The sequence below is a fragment of the Madurella fahalii genome (assembly GCF_045866475.1).
Source record: "Madurella fahalii IFM 68171 DNA, scaffold_3, whole genome shotgun sequence".
NCBI classification, from domain to species: domain Eukaryota; kingdom Fungi; phylum Ascomycota; class Sordariomycetes; order Sordariales; genus Madurella; species Madurella fahalii.
The window spans coordinates 2,755,665-2,775,306 of NW_027263973.1; the positions used below are offsets into that span (position 1 = coordinate 2,755,665).

At 55.2% G+C, this 19,642-nt stretch overlaps 3 protein-coding genes across 3 annotated transcripts; all 3 read left to right on the plus strand.

The window, feature by feature from the left end:
- Positions 1-168: 168 nt before the first annotated feature.
- On the plus strand, positions 169-2,954 carry MFIFM68171_06282 (uncharacterized protein; the record flags this gene model as incomplete). The annotated part of the gene is made up of 5 exons (XM_071061702.1): positions 169-706; positions 780-936; positions 1,054-1,367; positions 1,426-1,746; positions 1,822-2,954. 5 exons carry the CDS (start codon positions 169-171, stop codon positions 2,952-2,954), a joined length of 2,463 nt encoding a protein of 820 aa, XP_070917803.1.
- Positions 2,955-5,755: 2,801 nt separating this feature from the next.
- Positions 5,756-6,907, plus strand: MFIFM68171_06283 (2EXR domain-containing protein; the record flags this gene model as incomplete). Its single annotated transcript, XM_071061703.1, has 1 exon — positions 5,756-6,907. One exon carries the CDS (start codon positions 5,756-5,758, stop codon positions 6,905-6,907), a length of 1,152 nt encoding a protein of 383 aa, XP_070917804.1.
- Positions 6,908-15,234: 8,327 nt separating this feature from the next.
- On the plus strand, positions 15,235-16,449 carry MFIFM68171_06284 (Vegetative cell wall protein gp1; the record flags this gene model as incomplete). Its single annotated transcript, XM_071061704.1, has 1 exon — positions 15,235-16,449. The coding sequence occupies one exon, from the start codon at positions 15,235-15,237 to the stop codon at positions 16,447-16,449; it is 1,215 nt and encodes a 404-aa protein (XP_070917805.1).
- Positions 16,450-19,642: the final 3,193 nt, after the last annotated feature.

A 19,642-nucleotide genomic window follows, 5' to 3' on the forward strand; every position in this document is an offset into this window, starting at 1 on the left:
CTTGAAGCTTGAACTGCCATATTCACGGCATGAACAAGGCAACTACCTATAAAGCCATTACCATTTAACTGTGCTCAGACGCAATCTCCACGACTCAACCATGTATCGATCTCTCTTGTTTCGCTTCACATCAGTTTTCTGCTCTATTTAGAGCTCCAAGTCTCAACCATGGCTGCGCCTCTTGTCATGACAGTAGCCAGACTCGAAGCAGGGCCATACAATCCAACCACCGGTCCGTGTGTCAGCACAACCAATTCCCAAGGCCGGGTCGTCCTTGCCACCGTGGTCCCCTTGCTCGAAATTTGGAATGTGTACATCGCCAATCTCGTCAAAGATCCCACTGTGACCGGTGACGGATCTTTCTACCCGGTTTCGATCCTCCTCCCAACAGTCCCCACCCCGACATGGCGCCTTCCGCTAACCGTGACCGTCAACCTCACCGGGAATCCCACAGGTTGGACAAGCAACAGGGGAATTGTCTACGGGAACCTTCGTGACCCTATCACCGGTCTGCTTGTCCCCATCCTGGAAGGCAATCCCTTCGTAGTCACGTCGCCGGCCGCGCCGCAGGTTGCGGTACTGACAGACTTCCGACTCGTCACGGCCCGACGGTTCATGAATCCTATCCAACAGGACTATCAGTTCGCAATCCCATTTCGAGCAAGCGGAGACTGGGTGTGGACGATACAGGACGCAGGAGTTGCCGGTAAGCAAAATCAATTACGTCTAATTAACCATAATCTCCTTGGACACCTACTCACACCTAAATTTACTACCAGTGAACCCTGTTCCTGTCGTAGCTGCAGTTACAACTCGGATGGAGCTCAACTTCGTTGTCTGGCCCGCACCGGGGGGGCCAGGCATTCTCTTCCCCGCAACACCTATTTTGCGGTCACAAGCTGACTTGATGTCATCCTACCCTGTCCCTGTTCAGCGGTGGGCCTATCCAAACATCACAGATCCGGTCTTCAACACCACTAGCCTGTCTACAACTCGGGATCAGTTACTTACACTCTATCTCGAAAAGCTTGTTGCTAATATCTAGGTGTACAGTGAAAGCGGCAAAGGTACCTTCCAGAGCAGATACATCCTCAGCAGCAGCAGCCACGGCATGGCTCCATTTGGTGGCACCTTCCTGCTCAAGACGTGGATTAACCCTCCCAATCCGAACAATCACTACGTGAACGACTTTGACTTGGCTGCTGTGTTGCAGCTGGGATGCGCTGTAACGTTGGGCATCACCGGCAACGAACTCTTCGATTCGCGCTGGATTGTCCAGTCCCCCTTTGGCTACCTTGTCCCGGGCCAGATGTTTGGCGAAAGGGCAACCTCGACGCAGTGTAACAACCCGTATTGGAATACGGGAGGTAAGATGTCCCTTTGGGCCGTCGACTTGGATTTGACTGACCAGTGATTTTGTCCCAGACTGGAACCCGAGCCCGAATGTTGCCAACCCATACGACCCCACGCGAACTGGCTTCATTGTACATACCTGGATCGAAGTGCGGTTGAATAGGGGACTGGGCATCCAAACCTATGTCATAGACCCGACACATGCGCTTGCTGGACCTACCGGTGTGCCTGCACCGGAGTCTGGGACAAACACTAGGGCCACCTACCTGGCTAGCCACCGAGACCCGAACTATCCAGCCATGGGGGCCAACTTCTTCCATGGACTCGTCCACAATGGCAGAGTGACTGGGAACAGTAGTGACTGGGATATTGGAAACCTGAACGCTGACTGCTGTGAGCCATCGTCTCTCTGCTCCCTGCCCCGTTCTGTAGGTCTCCATGCTAACAAGCAATGTCTATACCACACAGACTCGAACCCGGCGACTCGGTTACCTCGTATTGGCGTGTTTGGAACCGACCTTCAACCACCTAACTTCGTGCCCACCCAATGGACTTCGGGCAATGGGACAGTTGACGCGTATTTCCCCATCATGAAGGCTCCAAAGATACTCGCTAGCAGCATGGAAGCGGTTAAAGGGGGCGAGGACACGGCGGCACCAGGGCTCTTTAGCAATGCGTCTCTGTCCGCCCAGACACTGCTCAAGCTCATCGACACAGCTGGCACAGCCTGCATCATATTCCACGATATCCGGCCTGCCCTCGATCGAACAACGCTGCACATGGTTGTGACGTTGCCACTGGGACAGAAAATCCCGACGCCACGCGCCAACGGCAATGCCAATGGCAACGACAATTCGTCTCCCTCCAATCCAGAAGACGACACCACCGTCCAGGACACCGACTCAGGCCCGGACGACAACCCCCAAATGACAATACAAATCGTCGCGTACAGCAGCGCCGCCATCGCGCGCGACGATGTGGACACGTTCCTGTCCCTGTACTCCAACCTAAAACACGCTACCAAGTCCGAAACGCTCGGCGACGTCCCTATGCCCGCCGAGGCAGGCGTCGCCCAGTTCGTGCGGGGCAACGTCACCGCGACACTGACATCCGACAACCCGCGCGCGCACGTCGCAGACCTCCCCGCCATCGCATCGCGCATTGACAAACACATTGCCGAAGCGCTGGTGGACGACGTCGCTGTGCGCCGCGGCAGGGTGCTGCTGACGGAGCCCGTGCTAGCGCGCGTGGTCAAAGGGAGGGCGTTTACGATCCGGACGCGTCCGTTGGTTGATCGTGATCGCGTTCGCAGCTGCGGCAGCCGTGCCAAGTCGCAGGTCCAGGACGTGTTTAAGAACGGGCTGGATAAGGTTGGTGATGTCAACCGCGTCCTGGCGAGCGTGTCTGACCCGACCCGTGTCGTGTGCACGGGGCCGTCAGAGCGGGATGGGATGTTGGTCTTTGTCCCATTTGAGATTGGCGTGGTGGCGATCACGTTTGTCAGGCCCCATCATGAGACGTTGATGCCTGGGCTGAGGAGGGTGGTTGTCGAGGTTGTGGGAGAGGCCGAAGAAGATTGCACGCAGACAGAACCCGCTTAAAAGGATAGTTACTTCCAAGAAATAGCATAGTATGGCCGTACATGGCTGCTTTCTTTTGCAGCCTAGTCTACGACCGCGCGCATATCCGACACTAGCATTGCGATGCCGCAGGCATGAGGTTGTATAGGAAGGCCGTAGAAACCAATAAGCAATCGCGATATCGCCAAGGGCGGGGCTGGGGTGATGGGAAGTTGCATGAATTGCCGCCCCCGAACCCCGCGTAGGCCTGTCTTCCCGAGAGCAAACCGAAATTCAATTATCCATTCCCTACTATTGTTTGAGAGGTTGGTTCTTCCAGTCTCCTATTATCTCCCATTATTTTTATGCATGTATACAACATGATCAAAGGTAACCGCAGATTGCGGTCAACCCCTGAGAATACTCCGGGACAAAGGAAACTTGGCCGGACGAGCGATAGCCTATAAATATCGAGTATAAGTCTCCCTACTAGCTCTCTGTCATATTTCAACTGGGCCCGCCCCGGACGAAGCGGCTGGCTTTCAGTACGATGAGGACAGGCTGTTGGCTGGCGGGTGGTCTAGGTCACAGCCATTGCCATGCGCATGTGTAAAGTCACATGTAGATAACTGATAAGACCTATAGGGCGTTGCACGACTGCAGTTGCTGACCCAGCTGCCCCAACCCAACGCTCGCCCGATATTTTGCTGGACAAGAACCCGTTTGCGTTCCCGGACCGGAGCCGCCTCCGTAACGACTACAAACGGCGCCGGCGACGGAGGCCGGAAGGCGTCACCTATTCTACTTCGTTTACACCCATCGAGTCCTCGAGAACGCGTCCTGTGCATTCGCGATGGAGATGCATTTTCGGCGCCAGGATCCTGTTCCCTGTACGGGGATGCGACCCAACTGCGTCCGACCCTCGAGGCTCGGTACTGGCCTGGCTCGCTCATACTGTTGTGGCCCCCCCTCCTTCCCCCTCAACCCAGAATCCCCTTTCTCTTTATTTTCTCGTCATTTTTCTTTCTCCTAAAACACGCCTTAGCTCGCTATGACGATATAACAGCAGTTACGCTTCTCCTGGGGTGGACTAGGAAAGCGCTAATTGTCACGTGCAGAGGGCTATTGGCCGAAGCAGGGCTGCGGAAAGACCTCTCTATTGTGTAAAATCATAAGATCGGGGGGAAAGGAAGAGAAGCTCTCGTGTGATCAAGCAGTAAAGACGTTGTAACAAGTGTATGGCAAGATGTCTGTCTACCGTGGACGGTATCATGCCGGCTGGTTTATAGACTAGGACCCGTTTAGCTATGTCCAGAACCTCAGATTGGTCGAGAAACAATTTGACCCTGTGGTCTGCTGTTAGTAGCGCACGAGCAGGACTGGCTGGAGTGGCAAGAAAATACCCCCAAGGGTCATCGAAGCAGCCTGTTTATTAAGGTGGGCGACTGCAGTAGCATCAATCGCCCAGTTTAGGGAATGCAGCGTACTCACGGGCAACAAAAACTTGCAATGGTTGTGCAGTCGAATCAATGCCATAATCAAGCCTTCCAGCAAAGCAAGCGCTCCATCCTGTAGGAAGACTGGTTTGATAGTCCTGAGATAGGATTCTACTTTTAAGATTCGAATGACTGTCTTGCCTCTTCAACACATCAAATCCGGATTAGGCAAATTTCGAGCTCCGGCTGCTTGTACCAGGGCTGTAAGGCACTGTCGTGTCCTCGAACAAAGCCGGAAAAAAGGTCCATGTATATCTGATCTGAAAAGTCGACATCCCATCATGCTGGAAGGAGTGGAGCAAGGTCGACGTCGAATCGTGGTGGTTCAGGAGGCCCACCTGATCATCCCAGGATAAGGTTTCATATCGACCAGCGCTGGCGCCGTCCACCGCTGCACTGGCATGGCCCGTTGGATAATCACCGCCGTACATTTCCGATCGGAGTAAGAAGACTTGATCAGTCTCAAAAGCTTGCTCAGAATTGAACTCAGTCGCTTCCGCTTCCGCAGTATCTGCTAGGGATTTTGGAATCATTAGCTTGAATGACGAGACCAGCTTGCCCTGAGCGACACTCACGCCGCCTATCCTCAAGCCCACCCTGCGATATTCCCCGCGATGGGCTACCATGTTCCCCGAGAGGGACACACGTGAGGAAAAAGTCTGCTGGCGTGGCGGATACTAGGCCAATACACTAGCCGGCATTGTCTGGATCAACAGTTGCAGGGGTGGCCTCCTGTATCTGGGGAGCTGCCGTCAAGTGCGAAGGCCCTCTTGAATGGCAACTGCCGCTTGCACTTTCCGACAATACAATTTGTTCATGTTGATTAAGGGGGGCTTTTGTAGAGCTTATATTAGATCTAAATGTCTTCCTCTAATAGTCATCTGCAAGCCCATTCCGAAGTTCTAAAACGTAGCTATGTAAATCCGGTGTAGTTTAAATTCTCGGGCTTTGTTGCTGAACCATTGCGGGTGACAGTACGGACTGTGTAACTAACGGTTTAAGGGTGTGACCGGGCCAGGCGGAGAAGATCAGGCCCTCAAGTGAAGCAGGTTCCGCAAAATCACCTGGCTCGCACACTTCCCTTCTTGCTGTACTACACAGTAGGAACGAAAAATGCCAGGGGGGGCAGGTCGTGGGTTGCGGGGTAATTGCGTCAGTTTCCGTGGTTGCGTAGGGACCGAAGTCCCTGCCCACCTTCCTCTTCTTTGCAGCCAGAGCACTGCCTTGACGTTTGTGTTGACATTTCCCAAGAACATTATATCTTTCTCATGTGAATGTCTCGATCCACACACTCACTTATCGAGGCCATCTTGTAAAGCTCATGTCACTGTCCAAGTACATCCTGCAATGTCTCAGGGCTCTTCAATGTCATTCCCCCTCTTTTCAAACCTTCCTGCGGAACTCCGCCTTATGATATGGGAGCGTGTACCACAGCCAACACGCCTCATCGGCCAGATGCCATGCTCCGTATGCTCGGGCATCTTCAAGGACGCCCTTACCCAGAACGCCGAAAGGCGACTGTGCGCTGACACCCGGCACCCTGACTGGCGACTTAGGTATATTGTACAGTCGCCGAACCACGCCATTTTCCCGCCTTTACACGCTTGCCGAGAGTCGCGTAGTGTTTGGCTTCCTCGTTACTTCCGGCCTCCGCGTTATATAAGTCTGCGCGACTCTGGATATGAACCCGACGAGGATAGCCGGCTGCCTTCATACAACCTGCGATTTGATGTTCCCTTCATTAGCTACGAGGCAGATGTATTCACCATCTTCCATGCCTGGGCGCAAGCCGACGTCGACATTGGGACCCCGCTCCGCGCCACCATAGATAGATTCGATCCAGTCTTTGGGCCATTCCTGGGTTTAGATCGCAGCCGTATCCAGCAAATTGGTATTGGCGAGGGCGCCGAGCGTCTTGTCGATGCCGTCATCAAGCTCGATCTAAACTCCCTGCCCAGCTTACGCAAACTGTTCGTCCTCTGCTTTGGTCCGGACCCACGGCCATCTCATGCCCGTTTAAGGCTACAGATGTCGGTGTCGGAAGTTCAGCATCTCGACTGCGATCTCTGCCACATTCCGGACCACGTGATTGCTACGCACCGTCTATTCAACCACGGCCGGCTCCGTCACCCTCATTTCTCGCCTCGACCCCATCTCACGCCACTTCGCTGCTTCCTGGAAATCCTGAAGGGGTGGCTTTGGCACGCCAAGCACACGACTCTTCAAGCCGTCCAGCAGGAAGATAGCTCTGCAGTGTTTGATTTTGAGGATTGTGTTCTTGAGGGGGACACGGAGCGTGGTGGCAGTGGCACCTGCCCGCTTCGCCATGTGCCAGGCTGTGGACCGGCTGGCCACACACACAACGATATGGTGTCGTGGGTGCCCCCTTTCACGATAAACTGCATGATCCTCTACGACAAGTCCTGGCTCAGGGGCTTGGACTGGCTGCCAAGTCTCGACTTAGAGGCTCTAGAAGAAAAGCGTAAAGGGCTTGACTAGATTATTGGACAACGGGGGGAGCGAGACTATAACTGGTCGGTGGTTTTGACCTGCGATCCGTGTTTGCTTCGCAAGTACAGACAGTTGTCGACAAGTGGCTTGCGGCGGCGATCACAGAGGTTAAGATTTGATCACGCCGTCACACTTCCAGTCGAGGACTGGTTCTCTCTGGCTTGGGCCTTTTTGAGGACGATTTGCAGCGATCACTGTGTGGAGCCTTCCCTACCTGAATCGTTGATGCACGGCCAGGGTTGGCAACACTATTTCCTGTCATTCATTGGCCTTCATTAATTTGTAGTCGAGTGAGTCCATAGTGTCCGCTCATCGGGCTAGTGAACTGGCGACACCCGATACAGGGAGGCAACGATGGGCGAGTAGGAGTATACCAGCTTCCAGCATCGATAAATAAATACTGACTATGGTAGTCGTGGGACCGTAGCCCTGACCAAGGACCATATTACCGCCCTTGCGGAACGAGAGCCTCCCTCGCTATCGAGGGAAGCAGCCATCTCTGCGGGACCAAGAACCCAGGTTTCCCGAAGCAAGGGGGTACGCACTACACTCGAATAATCCAACCGGTGTCGATGTGTGGAAAGACGTGGGCGGTATCGCGACAGAGAGAAACAAAGGTTCGGGTTATCCGAGCTAGTAAAACTATCTAATTGTCTCGGTGGATATTTTCCTCACCGCGTTGTGGATGAGGAGGACTCGAGCACCCTCGGCACGTACTCGGTAGGATTCGCCCCGTAACACCGGCTCGGAGGATTTTCCATTGCCCATGATTCTGTAGCATCAGACATCTTGATGGTCCTGCCAACCTGTACACGCCACGCAGCGGACGCGGCCGAACTATCGCCCTGAGTTGAGTTTGCCCAGCTCCGCCAGATTTACTTCAATACAGTTATCGATCGCGATCGGACATCGTTTTCACGTTGGGACACTCGGGTCCGACAAACTGCATCTGAGAGCAGAGTTAAGGGCGCTAGGCATCGCTCTTGTCGCAATTCAAGAACGATGTCTACAGCGGGGCAGGTAACGCGAATGGAAGCTTGCCAACGTCTCCGAATCCCTTCGAGCGATTCGCTAACCGCATACTGGTAATGACGAAAGGAAGAGGAGATAAGGCCACGGGATTGGGGACGCAGTAAATGAGGTCTGCCGTGGGGAGAATGGATGGTGAATGTCACCATCCCAGGGGAGGTGAGTCACAAGAGTGGAAAAGGGGAGGGTGATGGAAGACACGTATTTGGCAAATCCAATGTGAGACCTTTCCCACAAATCCGCTAAATGGAAACCATCGCCACACCCGGACGCAGGATAGGCATAAGTGTGACGCAGCTCTTCACCGAGGCAGCGGAACCACCGGTAGATGCTCTAGCCGAAAGTCGCATTACCACCCTATCGGTAATTCTTGATTCGACCTCTTGACGCCGACATGAGCCTCGTCCCAGTCTGGTGACGGGTTACCTCCGCCGACGGTGAAACGATCTTGTCCTATTGGCAGACGAGATGCGTGGGATATGGCCTCGAACAGAAAAGGAGCAAGCCTCACAGTGTGCTGACACGGTCCTAGTTTCGAACCACTCACCGTGTGTCTCAAACCGAGAAATTCCGTGCAATAAGGACCTTCCAGGAGGCGTGGGGATATCATGTATGATGAGTCGACAGGACTGAGTGACGGAAGCGTGGGGCGTAAATTGCGCTGTGCCAGGAGAGCGCCACTAGGCGACCTCACTGGCAAGGAGAATATGCCTCGGTAGGAAAAAGTTTGAAAAAGTGAGGCTGCTAACCGCGACTGGACGATGCCGCAGATCGCGGCATTTAGTGCAGCCTTGACACAACTGTGCAGGAGCAGAGAGGCGAAGGCAGGCTTCCGCCGGCAATGATGTAGGGACGTCGACCTGACGCGCAGCCCAAGAGGCAACCCGGGCATCTGCACCACGCACACCGACACAACTGATCGACGGGCAGTGTGTGGCAACACAGCCTGCATAGGCAGAAGACAAGGAGGTAAAAAGAAACACGACCCTAAGATTTTCTGCAGGAACCAGTCGACTTCCGTCACCGTTGGGTCGCAAAATGGCGTCGGGCGGGCATCACTGGCTGGCGGAGTGGAGGCTTTTCACGGTTGCTGGCTATGCAAAGCGCGAAGCCCAGCCCGGGGTACCGTCGATATCAACGGCCAATTATAAGCCCAACGCCGGACAACTTCCCCAACGACGGTCCTCGCAGCGAGGGCGGGTCGCTGGGCGACGAAAGGCATTCGGCAACGGATATGGAGGTTACCACTTCTGGGGAACCAGCATTGCCCAAAGTGGCGAAGGGACTAACGAATCGCGGAGGTCGGTAAACAACACACCGCCCCAGACAAACGTTGCACAACCCACGGGGGTGCGCGCGTGCGCGGGATATCGGCCCTCGTCCCTCGTGCCGCCAGCTATACGGGAGGCGTGTGAGTCATGATAGGGTGGCCGAGTTTGGGGGCGCATGTGCTGTGCTCCATTGACGTCGTCGCCGTCACCGCCATGGTCGCCGCGAGATCATCACTCGTGTCCGTGACTGCTGGACGTCTCCGGTGCGGCCTCAGCGAAGGCAAAAAGGGGATGAAGCAGTTACGATTAGCGACGAGCGGCGACGGCGTAGCGGCAACCTGGAAGAGTCCCATAGACCGCGTGACCACTTCACCCCGGCCGTGGTCCCTGGTCGTGACACTTGTACCGTGAGTCAAACGCGTGGACCGCAACGGGGCAAAAGGGGAGATGTTTTGGCCTCAGACACAGGGCTACACGGCATATTGCGGCCTAAGGAGCTCCAATCTGAGACCTGAACTGCCGTCAGTGGTGTTGGAGGGCGGTCGAGGAAGCCAGGGGGTGTCGATAGCAGAGCAAAAAAAAAAAAAAAAAGATGATAATTAAGATGTTAGTAAGACATGACGGAATCAGTATGACGTAAAGGTAGTCTCCTGGCGGCGAGGTAGCTCCCCTCGATGCGTCGCGGGTTGATGTTGTTGAAAGGCGAAGAAAAGAGAATTTGTCAAGAGGTTGGGCGAAAATCTAGATTGGTCATGCCTGAATTGGGTCGAAGTCAGAAGAAGATGGTGGACCGTGCGTGTGTGGGAACACCAGCCCAGATTGCGGGTCCGTGAAAAACGTTTTGTTATATCCGGTGTGGCCTTGCGCTTGCGAAACGGGATATCGGATACCGAAAAAGTCCGAGGGATGAGCGCGACGAATCAGAGATGTTGCCGAACGCTGATGGGGTCCCGTCGGTGATCCGGGGGTGGCCCGTGGGGCAGAACACCAGGGCGGGTGCTCAGGGACAAGCAGCTAAGCCACCATGTGGCTTGATCTCCGGGATCCAGACCATCGGGATCGAGGGGGGCTTGTCCGACCTGAACCTAAGGCTTGCAAGGCCGCCTTCTTAGCTGACAGTCGAACCTTGTCCGTGAGGCTCCACCTGCCCAACCCCGGTTCTTCGTCGTCTTTCGCATGTGTCTTGGCAGCAGAAGCGTCACTATACGTACCACAGTACGTTGTATGGGCTTCTGCGCTGCGATGCACTTTGCTGCGAGACAGTTGCAAAGTCGCGGCTGCGTTGCGCTAGCGTTTTCTGTCGGATACCAGCGAGCGGAACCATGCACATGCGTCTAGAAGATGAAGTCAATGCCTTGGGCTGTTGCAGCCAGGCACCCTGTCCCCTCCAGTTTCTCTGTTCGCCTGCAAGACGCACCACAGCGCCCGGCCAACGGCTCGAGGCCATTGGGCTCAACGCCGGTCCTGCAGGAATTACTCGGGCAGCGCTGGCGGACAATTGCTGCACATTTGCCCTGGCGCCCGCTGCGAGCCAAGCAATCCCATCGCTCACCGCTGACGAATCTTCAACCGGTCCATTTGCGATCCGCTTTTCATTGGTCCCGGCCAAGCAGTGAGGGCTCCCATCCGAACCCTCAACGGGTGCACATTGGGCGGTGATGCCCATACCATCCGACAGTGCTTTGCCCCGAAGCCAAAAAAAAAAAAAGGGGGGGGGGGGGGGAGGGGTGGGGGAGCCGGGCGGCCGCCTGATCACAGCTTCGTTATTCAGATCGGTAGAATGGTTGACAGCTGAGCTTTGTCCCTCTAGGGTGGCTCCAAGTAATAGTGAGGGCCCAAGTAGTTGCCACTGAAGCATCAACACCTGTCATGGGACATTTGCAATGACTAAAAAAGGGACTAAGGTAATACATTACGGTAAGCTACGGCAGAGTGTGTTTGTTTTGTTTGCCCCTCATTGATGGTCAAGGGGTTCAAAGAGCCCGGGCCCCGTGTCGTATCTCTTGACCTAAAAAGCAACATCGTTGCAAGTAACGGGCTAAGAGGAGAGGGGAGGAGAGAAGGAGGGTGAGGGGGTTGCCAGTGGCTTTCCCTCCTCGGTCCTAGCGGTCCTGCTTCCGGTGAGTGGTGATCTAACTTTTCGCCGTTCTTCTCTTGTCTTCTGCAATCGCTTCCTGGCAGGAACCGTATTGGACAATAATGCCAATATCGCATTTTCGAGGGGAAAAGTGTGGGCGTGGGGCTACGTCAGAGGCTATCGGCCCTTGGCCTCGACGTATGAGACGGTGCCGCGAATCTTTGTCGCACCCCCTCCTGGCTGAATATCTGCACCAGACCATGCATGGCCCGGCGGTCCCTCAGTGCGACAAGGCTCAGAAGTGTCGGTGAAGGCCAAAATGGGAGCGAGGTCGGTTGCTCTGTCCCCATCAGCCTGGAGAATCACCTATTTTTGACCGCAATGGAGGGGGATTTTTGGTGGGGAGTCGTCTCCATTCACCTTGCCCAGTGGATCCTGACGGAGCAGATCGAGTGGTTGCACCGGTTCAGGGATTGGTAGGTTCCCGTTGGACGGCCGTTCAAAGTCTCCAATCGGGGCCCCGAGACTGTGCATCCAGAACGAACCGCGCTAAGGTCCCATTGGCCATACCGCAGTCGGGAGCCGAAGAGCCTGCTGAGATTGGACATCAACGCAGCAGACGGAAGCCGCATAGAGGGCCAGTAGGGCATCAAAACATACATCATACATGACACTCACGCCGTGCGTGACTCACGGTCGCCATAGGGTAGAGGACCTGCTCGATTCTCCCCTTCCCTGAGCGAGATGAAAATCGCATTGGACGGAGAGAAAATTTTCTCTCGGGGTGCCCAAAAAGGAGAAAATCAATCAAAGCGGAAAGGTGGCCGGAGCCCGTACCGTGCTTGACCAGGGTTCGAAAAAAGCCACCGGGAAAACGAGCAAGGTAGGGGTGGGCTTTCTAGAAGACCAACCACGCTCAAGTTCACAGGGGTGGAAGACGGCTGCCAAGCGAACCAAAGGCTCATCCGGAGCGAGAAGAGGCGTGTGCCCCACTCTCAGCACTAGGGATCAAGTCCGTGTGTGATTGTGCGCTTCCTTTGCATGATGAGCAAGGGCCCCCTTTCAGCGACACCTTTTTAATGGATCGACCCGTGGAAGTGGACGTAATCTCGCGGTTGCTCACCACGGCCCGACTCTCTAGTGTAGACGGTGCCGCGGTACTGTATGTCTGAGCCGTCCACACCGTCGCTCACCGTGAGCAAGCGGCGGGCGAGGAACACGTGCTGTGAGCGGCCAAGAGCCTAGAGCTAACCCCACCAAGCAGCAGCGGATTCATGAGGTTAGCGGGATAGTCCATATGTGATTGAGATATCTGGATGCGGCTCATCGTAATCAGAGTCTCTAGAGATAATAGGTTTAAGACGATAGTGTGGGTTGTTGGGCCAAAGACGGACGAGCACACAAATGGTCTGTTTAGGGCACGCGTCCGTGGTCCGCTCTGAGCGATATCTCGGTACCGGCAGAATGATTGACGGCAGCCTGCTGGCCCGGCAGACAACCTCGTCTGTTAGCTCCGTGTCGGGATGTTGGCCGGTTATGTTAAACTTCAACAGTTGAGTAGGACAGAAGGGAACCGGCTGGCTCTTGTCTGGGCATTTGGAGTGCTCGCGGCACGCAGACGCAGCACGAAAATCATTGTGACGTTAGCTTTCAGATTTCAGGACCCGGCGGTTTGCGGGAGGAATGAACCCCATTCGCCAACCTCGATTGGGGGAACACGAGGCTGGCCGTCTCGACGCCTCGGCAGCCTCGAGGGCCGCGGTGGCTGCAGCAGGGTGCATTGACGGAAAACAACATGTTTTTGATTGCAATGGAGTTAGAATGATGGACGCGCTCTCTCATAATTATGCTGCTCTGCGCGTACGCCTAAGGTAACAAGCCGATTGACCAGGGAAAAGCTCCAGTGTCAATTCCGTCATCATTGGTTGAGGGGCGACCGGTATGCATGTTTAGCCAGGAGCCCCGCTCAGTGGCCTGCACGTCCATGCAGCCAGAACACGCGAGCGCGAACCCTCTCGCAGATTGACGCGAACGCTGCCTGCTGCAGCAGAGATCATTCCAGCCTCCGACAGGACGGATATCGTGGTGGATGCGCGTGCTGCTTGGCATCCCCGGATTCCTTGAAGCTATCCCTCATCGGTTCAGAGGTCTAGAATTGGCATCCCATGGCCACATGACGACTCCCAATGATGGTGTGTGAACAGGAGTCGCAACCCCCCCGCATACCGGCTTTCCTCGAGGCAATATGAGGGGGGCTTCTTCCGTTCCTGGAAGACGAAGGGCCAAGAGGCAGCGTAACAGGTTTGAGGGCGGCAAAAACGTCAGTGTGCTGTTGCCTTCACCGTGCTTAAATCCCCGTCCTACCGCTCCCGGCCCTGGAAACTCCGTCTAGGAATCTCAATCTCTCCGAAGGCAGTGACATTGTCGTCAGCGACGCCGCCGTGGACTGTTATCACAGCCGCTCTCGAGGCCGAGTCCTTGCTTACACCACCTTCGCCATTTGCGCATTTCCCCGGTGTGAGAACAAGGCCTGTGCAGAGTACGAGCTGTAAACCTCGGCTTGATCCTCGACCACGCAGGCAAGGTACCTACCGAGACTTCCGCGACGTCACAACAATAGTTTGCAAGCATCCTCCTCGACTCGCCATTCTCAGAGCTCCCCAACCCCAGTTGCCGGTTCGACGTTGCTACCTTGGTGCCGTGCCTCTGCGACAAAGCCGGGCTGTGCCTCTGGGTCGATATTGTGGAGTCACAAGCTTATCAACCAGCCTCTCCAAAGTCTCCCTTAGCCATCCAGCTTGGTGATCGCCGCCAAGTCACGACGCCCCGGCTGCTCTTTGGAGCGAAAAAAATTTTCACGGATTGTTGGGAGCTCGACCTGATCCCCTGCGCTTGTGCTCGTTTGACCTGGAAGAGATCCCTGGGTCCTCGTGCGAACCAATCTCGCTTAGCCGTCGAGAGGCTTGTGTCGCCCACCGCGAATCCGGGACCTTTTCCGCCTCGCAAATTTGCCAGCGACCAACTAGGCCCGGCACGTCGAGTTGGAAGGATATGAATGATTCATCGCAGTGGAATTACCGTGATTGTCGCCGTCCACAATTGCACAAGAGCCGGGTTCGAACTTTGTTTGCACAGTTCCGGGCGACCACAGCCCAGAAGTGCGACGAAGCGCGGGGAACAGAGGTGACAACCGGGAAAGACTTTGGCCAAAGTCCGGCCCGTGCAGGGCACAGTGTCAACAGAATCGGGCGACACTGGACCGGGGGGGGGGGGGGGGTGGCTACTTCTGGTCCTGCTGACGACCGCAAAAACTGTGACTAACAACCCTGCAAGCAGGGGTCAAGGGTATTGTTACTGCCACTCCCTCCATCAGCTTTTGACAAAAATTTCAGCGCAGGGAAGGCCCCCTGACATCCCTGTCGACTTTGACCTGATTTGTGTGCACGCACATTGCCCTCACCTTACCTTATAAAGCCGAGCCAACCTCCCAAAATTCCCGTTTTGAAGCACTTTGGCTTTTGCCAATGCACACATATCTTCATAAAACCGCTCAACTGCCAACCACACCTCTTTTACACGATTTTCCAGTCTGGGCCGCCGACGAGTCCAGCGCCTTCCAGAATTTGCCATCAAGGTCGCCCCCTCGACTTTGGTGCCCGGCTCTCCGACAGGAGATATCAACATCAGATCCTTGACATGTTCGCAATCAGAAGACGGTTCACCTCTCCTCTTCCTACCGACCACAGACCAAGGTGACGGGTGTCACTTTCCCCCGCGTCACGACACAGGCGCGATTCACAGCAAGTTCTGAGCAGACGAGAGCGCTCGAACTCAACCCCTCGCAGAGGCTGGGGGGTAGACACGATCGAGTTTTTATTTCATTTTTGGATTGCATGACTGTTTGGATGTCTCGGAGGACATCGCAAGAGCCAGAAGACATGGCGAGCTACTCCCCCTACGGGTCCACTCCCAGCCAGGAGTACTTTTACGACGAGAAGAAGTTCCCTAGCCCGTCCCCGACTCCCTCGCCCCGGGGACCGGCTTACTATTTCAACGCGACCCCTCAGCGGCCGGCGACACGAGCTCACTTCCGTAACGGGAGCACCAGCGGCGTCAACAGCTATGGCAGTCCTCGCGGCCCTTCCTTCTCACCACGGTACACGAGCGACGGCCAGTACGCCACTGCTAATGTGAGTCAATCGCGGTCAACGCGCAAGCCAAGTTTTTCGGGTCCGCGCCCCACGCGCGAGCGTCGCAACTCATTTTCCTACCATCGGTCCCCAGACCCTCATGGGGAATCCGACGTGGACGAGTTCATCGAGATCAACGGCGTCACCTACGTGCTGCCAGCGCGGTCGACGTCGAGGCGTTACATGGACTACTACATTGTCAACGCTGGAGGGCATGGAACTGATTACCACTACTATGCACAGGGCGGTCCCTATTTCGACAGAGACGCTGGGTACGCACCGCCGCGCTACGAGCCGGATCGCCGCCCGGCGGCCGGCCACGCTCGCCGCAATTCGACCTCGGTGCCTCAGCGGCCCCAGACCGCCCGGCCCGCCACCGTGCACAAGAAGCCCCCGCCCCCCCCCATCCGCCAGGCGACGGAGGCCGATGCCAAGCGGCACAGGATCCCCCCCGGGTATTCCCTGAAGAACTGGGACCCCAACGAGGAGCCCATCATGCTGCTCGGCAGTGTTTTTGATGCCAACTCCCTTGGAAAGTGGATCTATGACTGGACCGTTTACCACCATGGTCCTGCCACCCCCATCTCGGACATGGCCGGCGAGCTGTGGCTCCTTCTGATCCAGCTGGCCGGGAAGATCAAGCGCGCCGAGGAGACGGTGCCCAAGATCCGGACCAAGGACAACAAGGAGATGGTTGAGGAGTTCATCGAGGCAGGTGACCGGATCACCGACAAGCTCCGCAAGCTCCTCAAGGCTTGCGAGGCACCCATGCTCCGCTCCAGCACCAAGCAGCGGAAGGACGGGACCCAGTTGGGCAAGAATGCAGGCGTCGAGTTTGTCGAGACGCTCTTCGGCCGGGAGCGCGAGCTGGAGAAGACGGAGCGCTTCATGGCCTCGGTCCGTCTCTGGAACCTGCGCTTTGACACCAACTGCGAAGAAATTCTGCGGAAGCCGACCATGTAACACTATGCCTCCATGAAAACCCCCGTCTACCTATCCCCGGCCTCGTTTGCTCTCCCACTCTACCACACACAATCTCGCCCTCGCAAACGAACAACAAAAAAATCACACAAAAACATACTAAACCTTGGATACCCACGAGCCAGGTTGTACGATTAGGTCTCATTTTCGGATTTGGTCATCGGGGTCATATACAGAGGGCTTTTCTTCCTCTTAGCAGCCGCCGAGGCTTTTCTGCCTCGACTGATAAACACGCGTCGGGATCAGTCCCACAACAGCATGGTGGCCATCTTGTTTTTCGGTCTTTATCAGAGATACCCGACGCGCGCTCTGGAATTATTTTTTTCTCGGCACGTCGTCATACAAGCAGTGCTGATGAAGCAAGATGGGACACACGAATACTCTCAGCAGCTGGCGGAAGCTGCAAGCCACACAGCGGTGTACAGGAACTTAAAAGTTACTGATATTTGTTTTTTGGAGCACATCTCAAGAGTTGGATTTGGACCCTGGGCTGGTCTTTTGGGATGATCTAGGCGGTGGACACTTTGGTATTTTGCGAGCGAAGGGTGGTGGAATGATGGGCAGTTCGCCGACACCATCCCTGATTTAATGGTGATTGTCTTGGGTCTCGGAAAGAGGAATTGTGTGTTTTAGTGTTTTTCTTGTTATTTCCGATCGAGTGGGGTTGTCGCTGGGCGTCCGAGAGCCTCCTTCATTTACAGATGTCTGCATGGCGTGCTCCTACAATTACAGCGAGCCGTCCATTTCCTTTCTGTTTCCCCTGGATTTTCACAGGATGGATATACCCCTTTTTGAGTTCGTCGAATGCGCAGGAAGATAGAATAGTGGTAGCAGTTAGATGGATATCTGGATTCACTTCCAAATCTTTATCGTCGCGACACGTCTACATTGGAAGTTCGATGTACAGGAATTTGTCCCTCCAACCGTCTGATTATTGAGTCTTTCCCACCACATTCCTTGCAAGCCATAGAGGAAGCCGGGAATCCACAAAGAAAAGACAATAGCCCGAAAAAAAATGAAAATAATAATAAAAATTGAAAATATTCATGTTTGCACAATTGCGACCGATTTTCCCGGTGAAGCCCTAAATCTCAGCCCTAAAGAGCCGTTCTTCCCTTGTTTTCCCTACCCTGGCCAGGTGCCCTGTCCGTGCCTCAATGCCATCAAAATTTTCTTCTTTCCTGCGCCTCACTGGTTTGTAGTCAGAGATACGAGATGAAACAACCCAAACATCCATCTCGGCGCTGTCTGCCTGGGCGAGCATGCCGTGTCCTTGATTTGGTGGGTGTCTCGGGCGGGCTTTCGTCATACCATCCCACGTTTTCCCTGGCAGGAGAAAAGATGGGATTTAAGCAACAGCTCGGGGTTGTTCAGGGGTTCCCACCAAACGCGTCCTCCTGTTGGGATTTTCTGGTTGACGCCTCACCGCACCTCACCGTACCGGATCATACTGGGCCGTCCCGTTTCGGGTCATATCCTTCCGTGTGTGGACACTGGCTCGCCGAGACCTGCCAAACACTTTTCTGGCCGTGCTGCGCGTCTGCTTTTTTTCCTCGCCTGCAAATTGATCCTCTTCTGCGAGCATGCTTGAGCTGAAATCCATGTATGCAAGCCGTGCAATTGCCCGTAGTTGGCCCACCAGTGTGACGCTAGACATGGGACGAACGGGCGAGCTCTCAGCTGCAACCAACCGACCATTCATGGACGGGAAACTTGCAAACGGCTGCGGCTGGAAATTACGGCCTAAAAGGCACGGCGGCCCAACAGACGGTTCGATTGCGCACATGAGAAAAAGAGGGCTGGCGGAGCGCGGCCGTCGACACTCGCCCGAATAATCCGGACTTACCTCTGTACACGATGTGTCCCAGGAAGGAAGGAAGGACAAAGCTGCGGCACAGTTTCGCATATTTGAGTGGACGGCCCGATTGCAGCGTCCGGCCTCCTCAATCCATCCCGTCAACCCCGCCTCATCCATCGTCTCTCGCGTCACTTCCAGCCATTCCGACCCTGGAGAGCATGTGTAAAAGACGCTGACAACACTGTGCACATTGCCGCCAAACTCCGGTAAGACAGGGGACGGGCAGTGAGGCAATGAGGGGCGTCGTGGGAAAAGTTTGCTGCTACCAGAGCCGGGTGGGGGTGCACAGCTTTGTTCTGAAACTTTTCCTCAAGATCGCAGCCCCGAGGTACCCCTTTGCGTGATGGGAGTCCGGTGTGGCAGCCTGTAAATGCTCGAGACCCCGCGCTCACCTGCGCTTTGGCCACCTAACCAAGGGACCAGGGTACCACTCGTCAAGGGGTGTGTTTCCCAAGTTGGGGTGGTTTAACCGCTGCTGTGCCTCCAAGTGTACGCGGACGGTGCGCACGGAAAATGGGAAACAATTTTTTTTTTTTCCAACTATTGTCACAATCATGCTGTTCAACATCCACCGAACCAACACACTAAATGGGGCGCCAGAGTCGACCCTCCGCACACAGCCTTATTAAGTGGAGGCGCCCTAGCACTTCCAACGAAACCCCCAATCACATGGAGCCTTCCACCCAGGCACCTGCTGTTGGCGCGCGTTCCGAACCATCACCGCGTGTGACGAGTGCAGAGGCGGGCGTCTAACTTAGCCGCGTGGCGCATTCTCTCCAAGTGCGAACTGGTGAGCATGGATGCCGCCACGTTTTGTGACTGGTCGTCGTCCTAACACTGCCGGCAGCCTCGCCGGCCTGGCACTTCAATCTCTATTTTCATGGTGCATAGTCCTTGCACTTCATTGGATAATATGGTGCTCGATCCAACTGGATGGGATGCGCACGTCTGCATCACACAGTCTTTGAATTCCCCTCAACCGTAGCGTATTTCCACTCCCCTGTCTCTGGTATCCGTCATGTCGGTAGTGACGGAAGCAAGCCAGCCCCCAAGGTTGGGTGGCGGGGATATCTTGTCAACAGGCAAAACATCATATTCCTTGATGGAAGAAAGGATTTGTGTAAAGCTAGCCCAGTGCGCCGTCGCCGCCAGGGCCACCGGGATCCAGTAACACCTCGCCGCCCACGATCTTGAGAAGGGCAGTTATATTTGTCTGGGGGAGTTTTCTATCCGCGGGATTTGTCACGCTGAGAAGAAGTATCTATTACATCCTAAACTTCCAAGTCCAAATCGGCGTTTGGGCGAGCACGCTGCGAG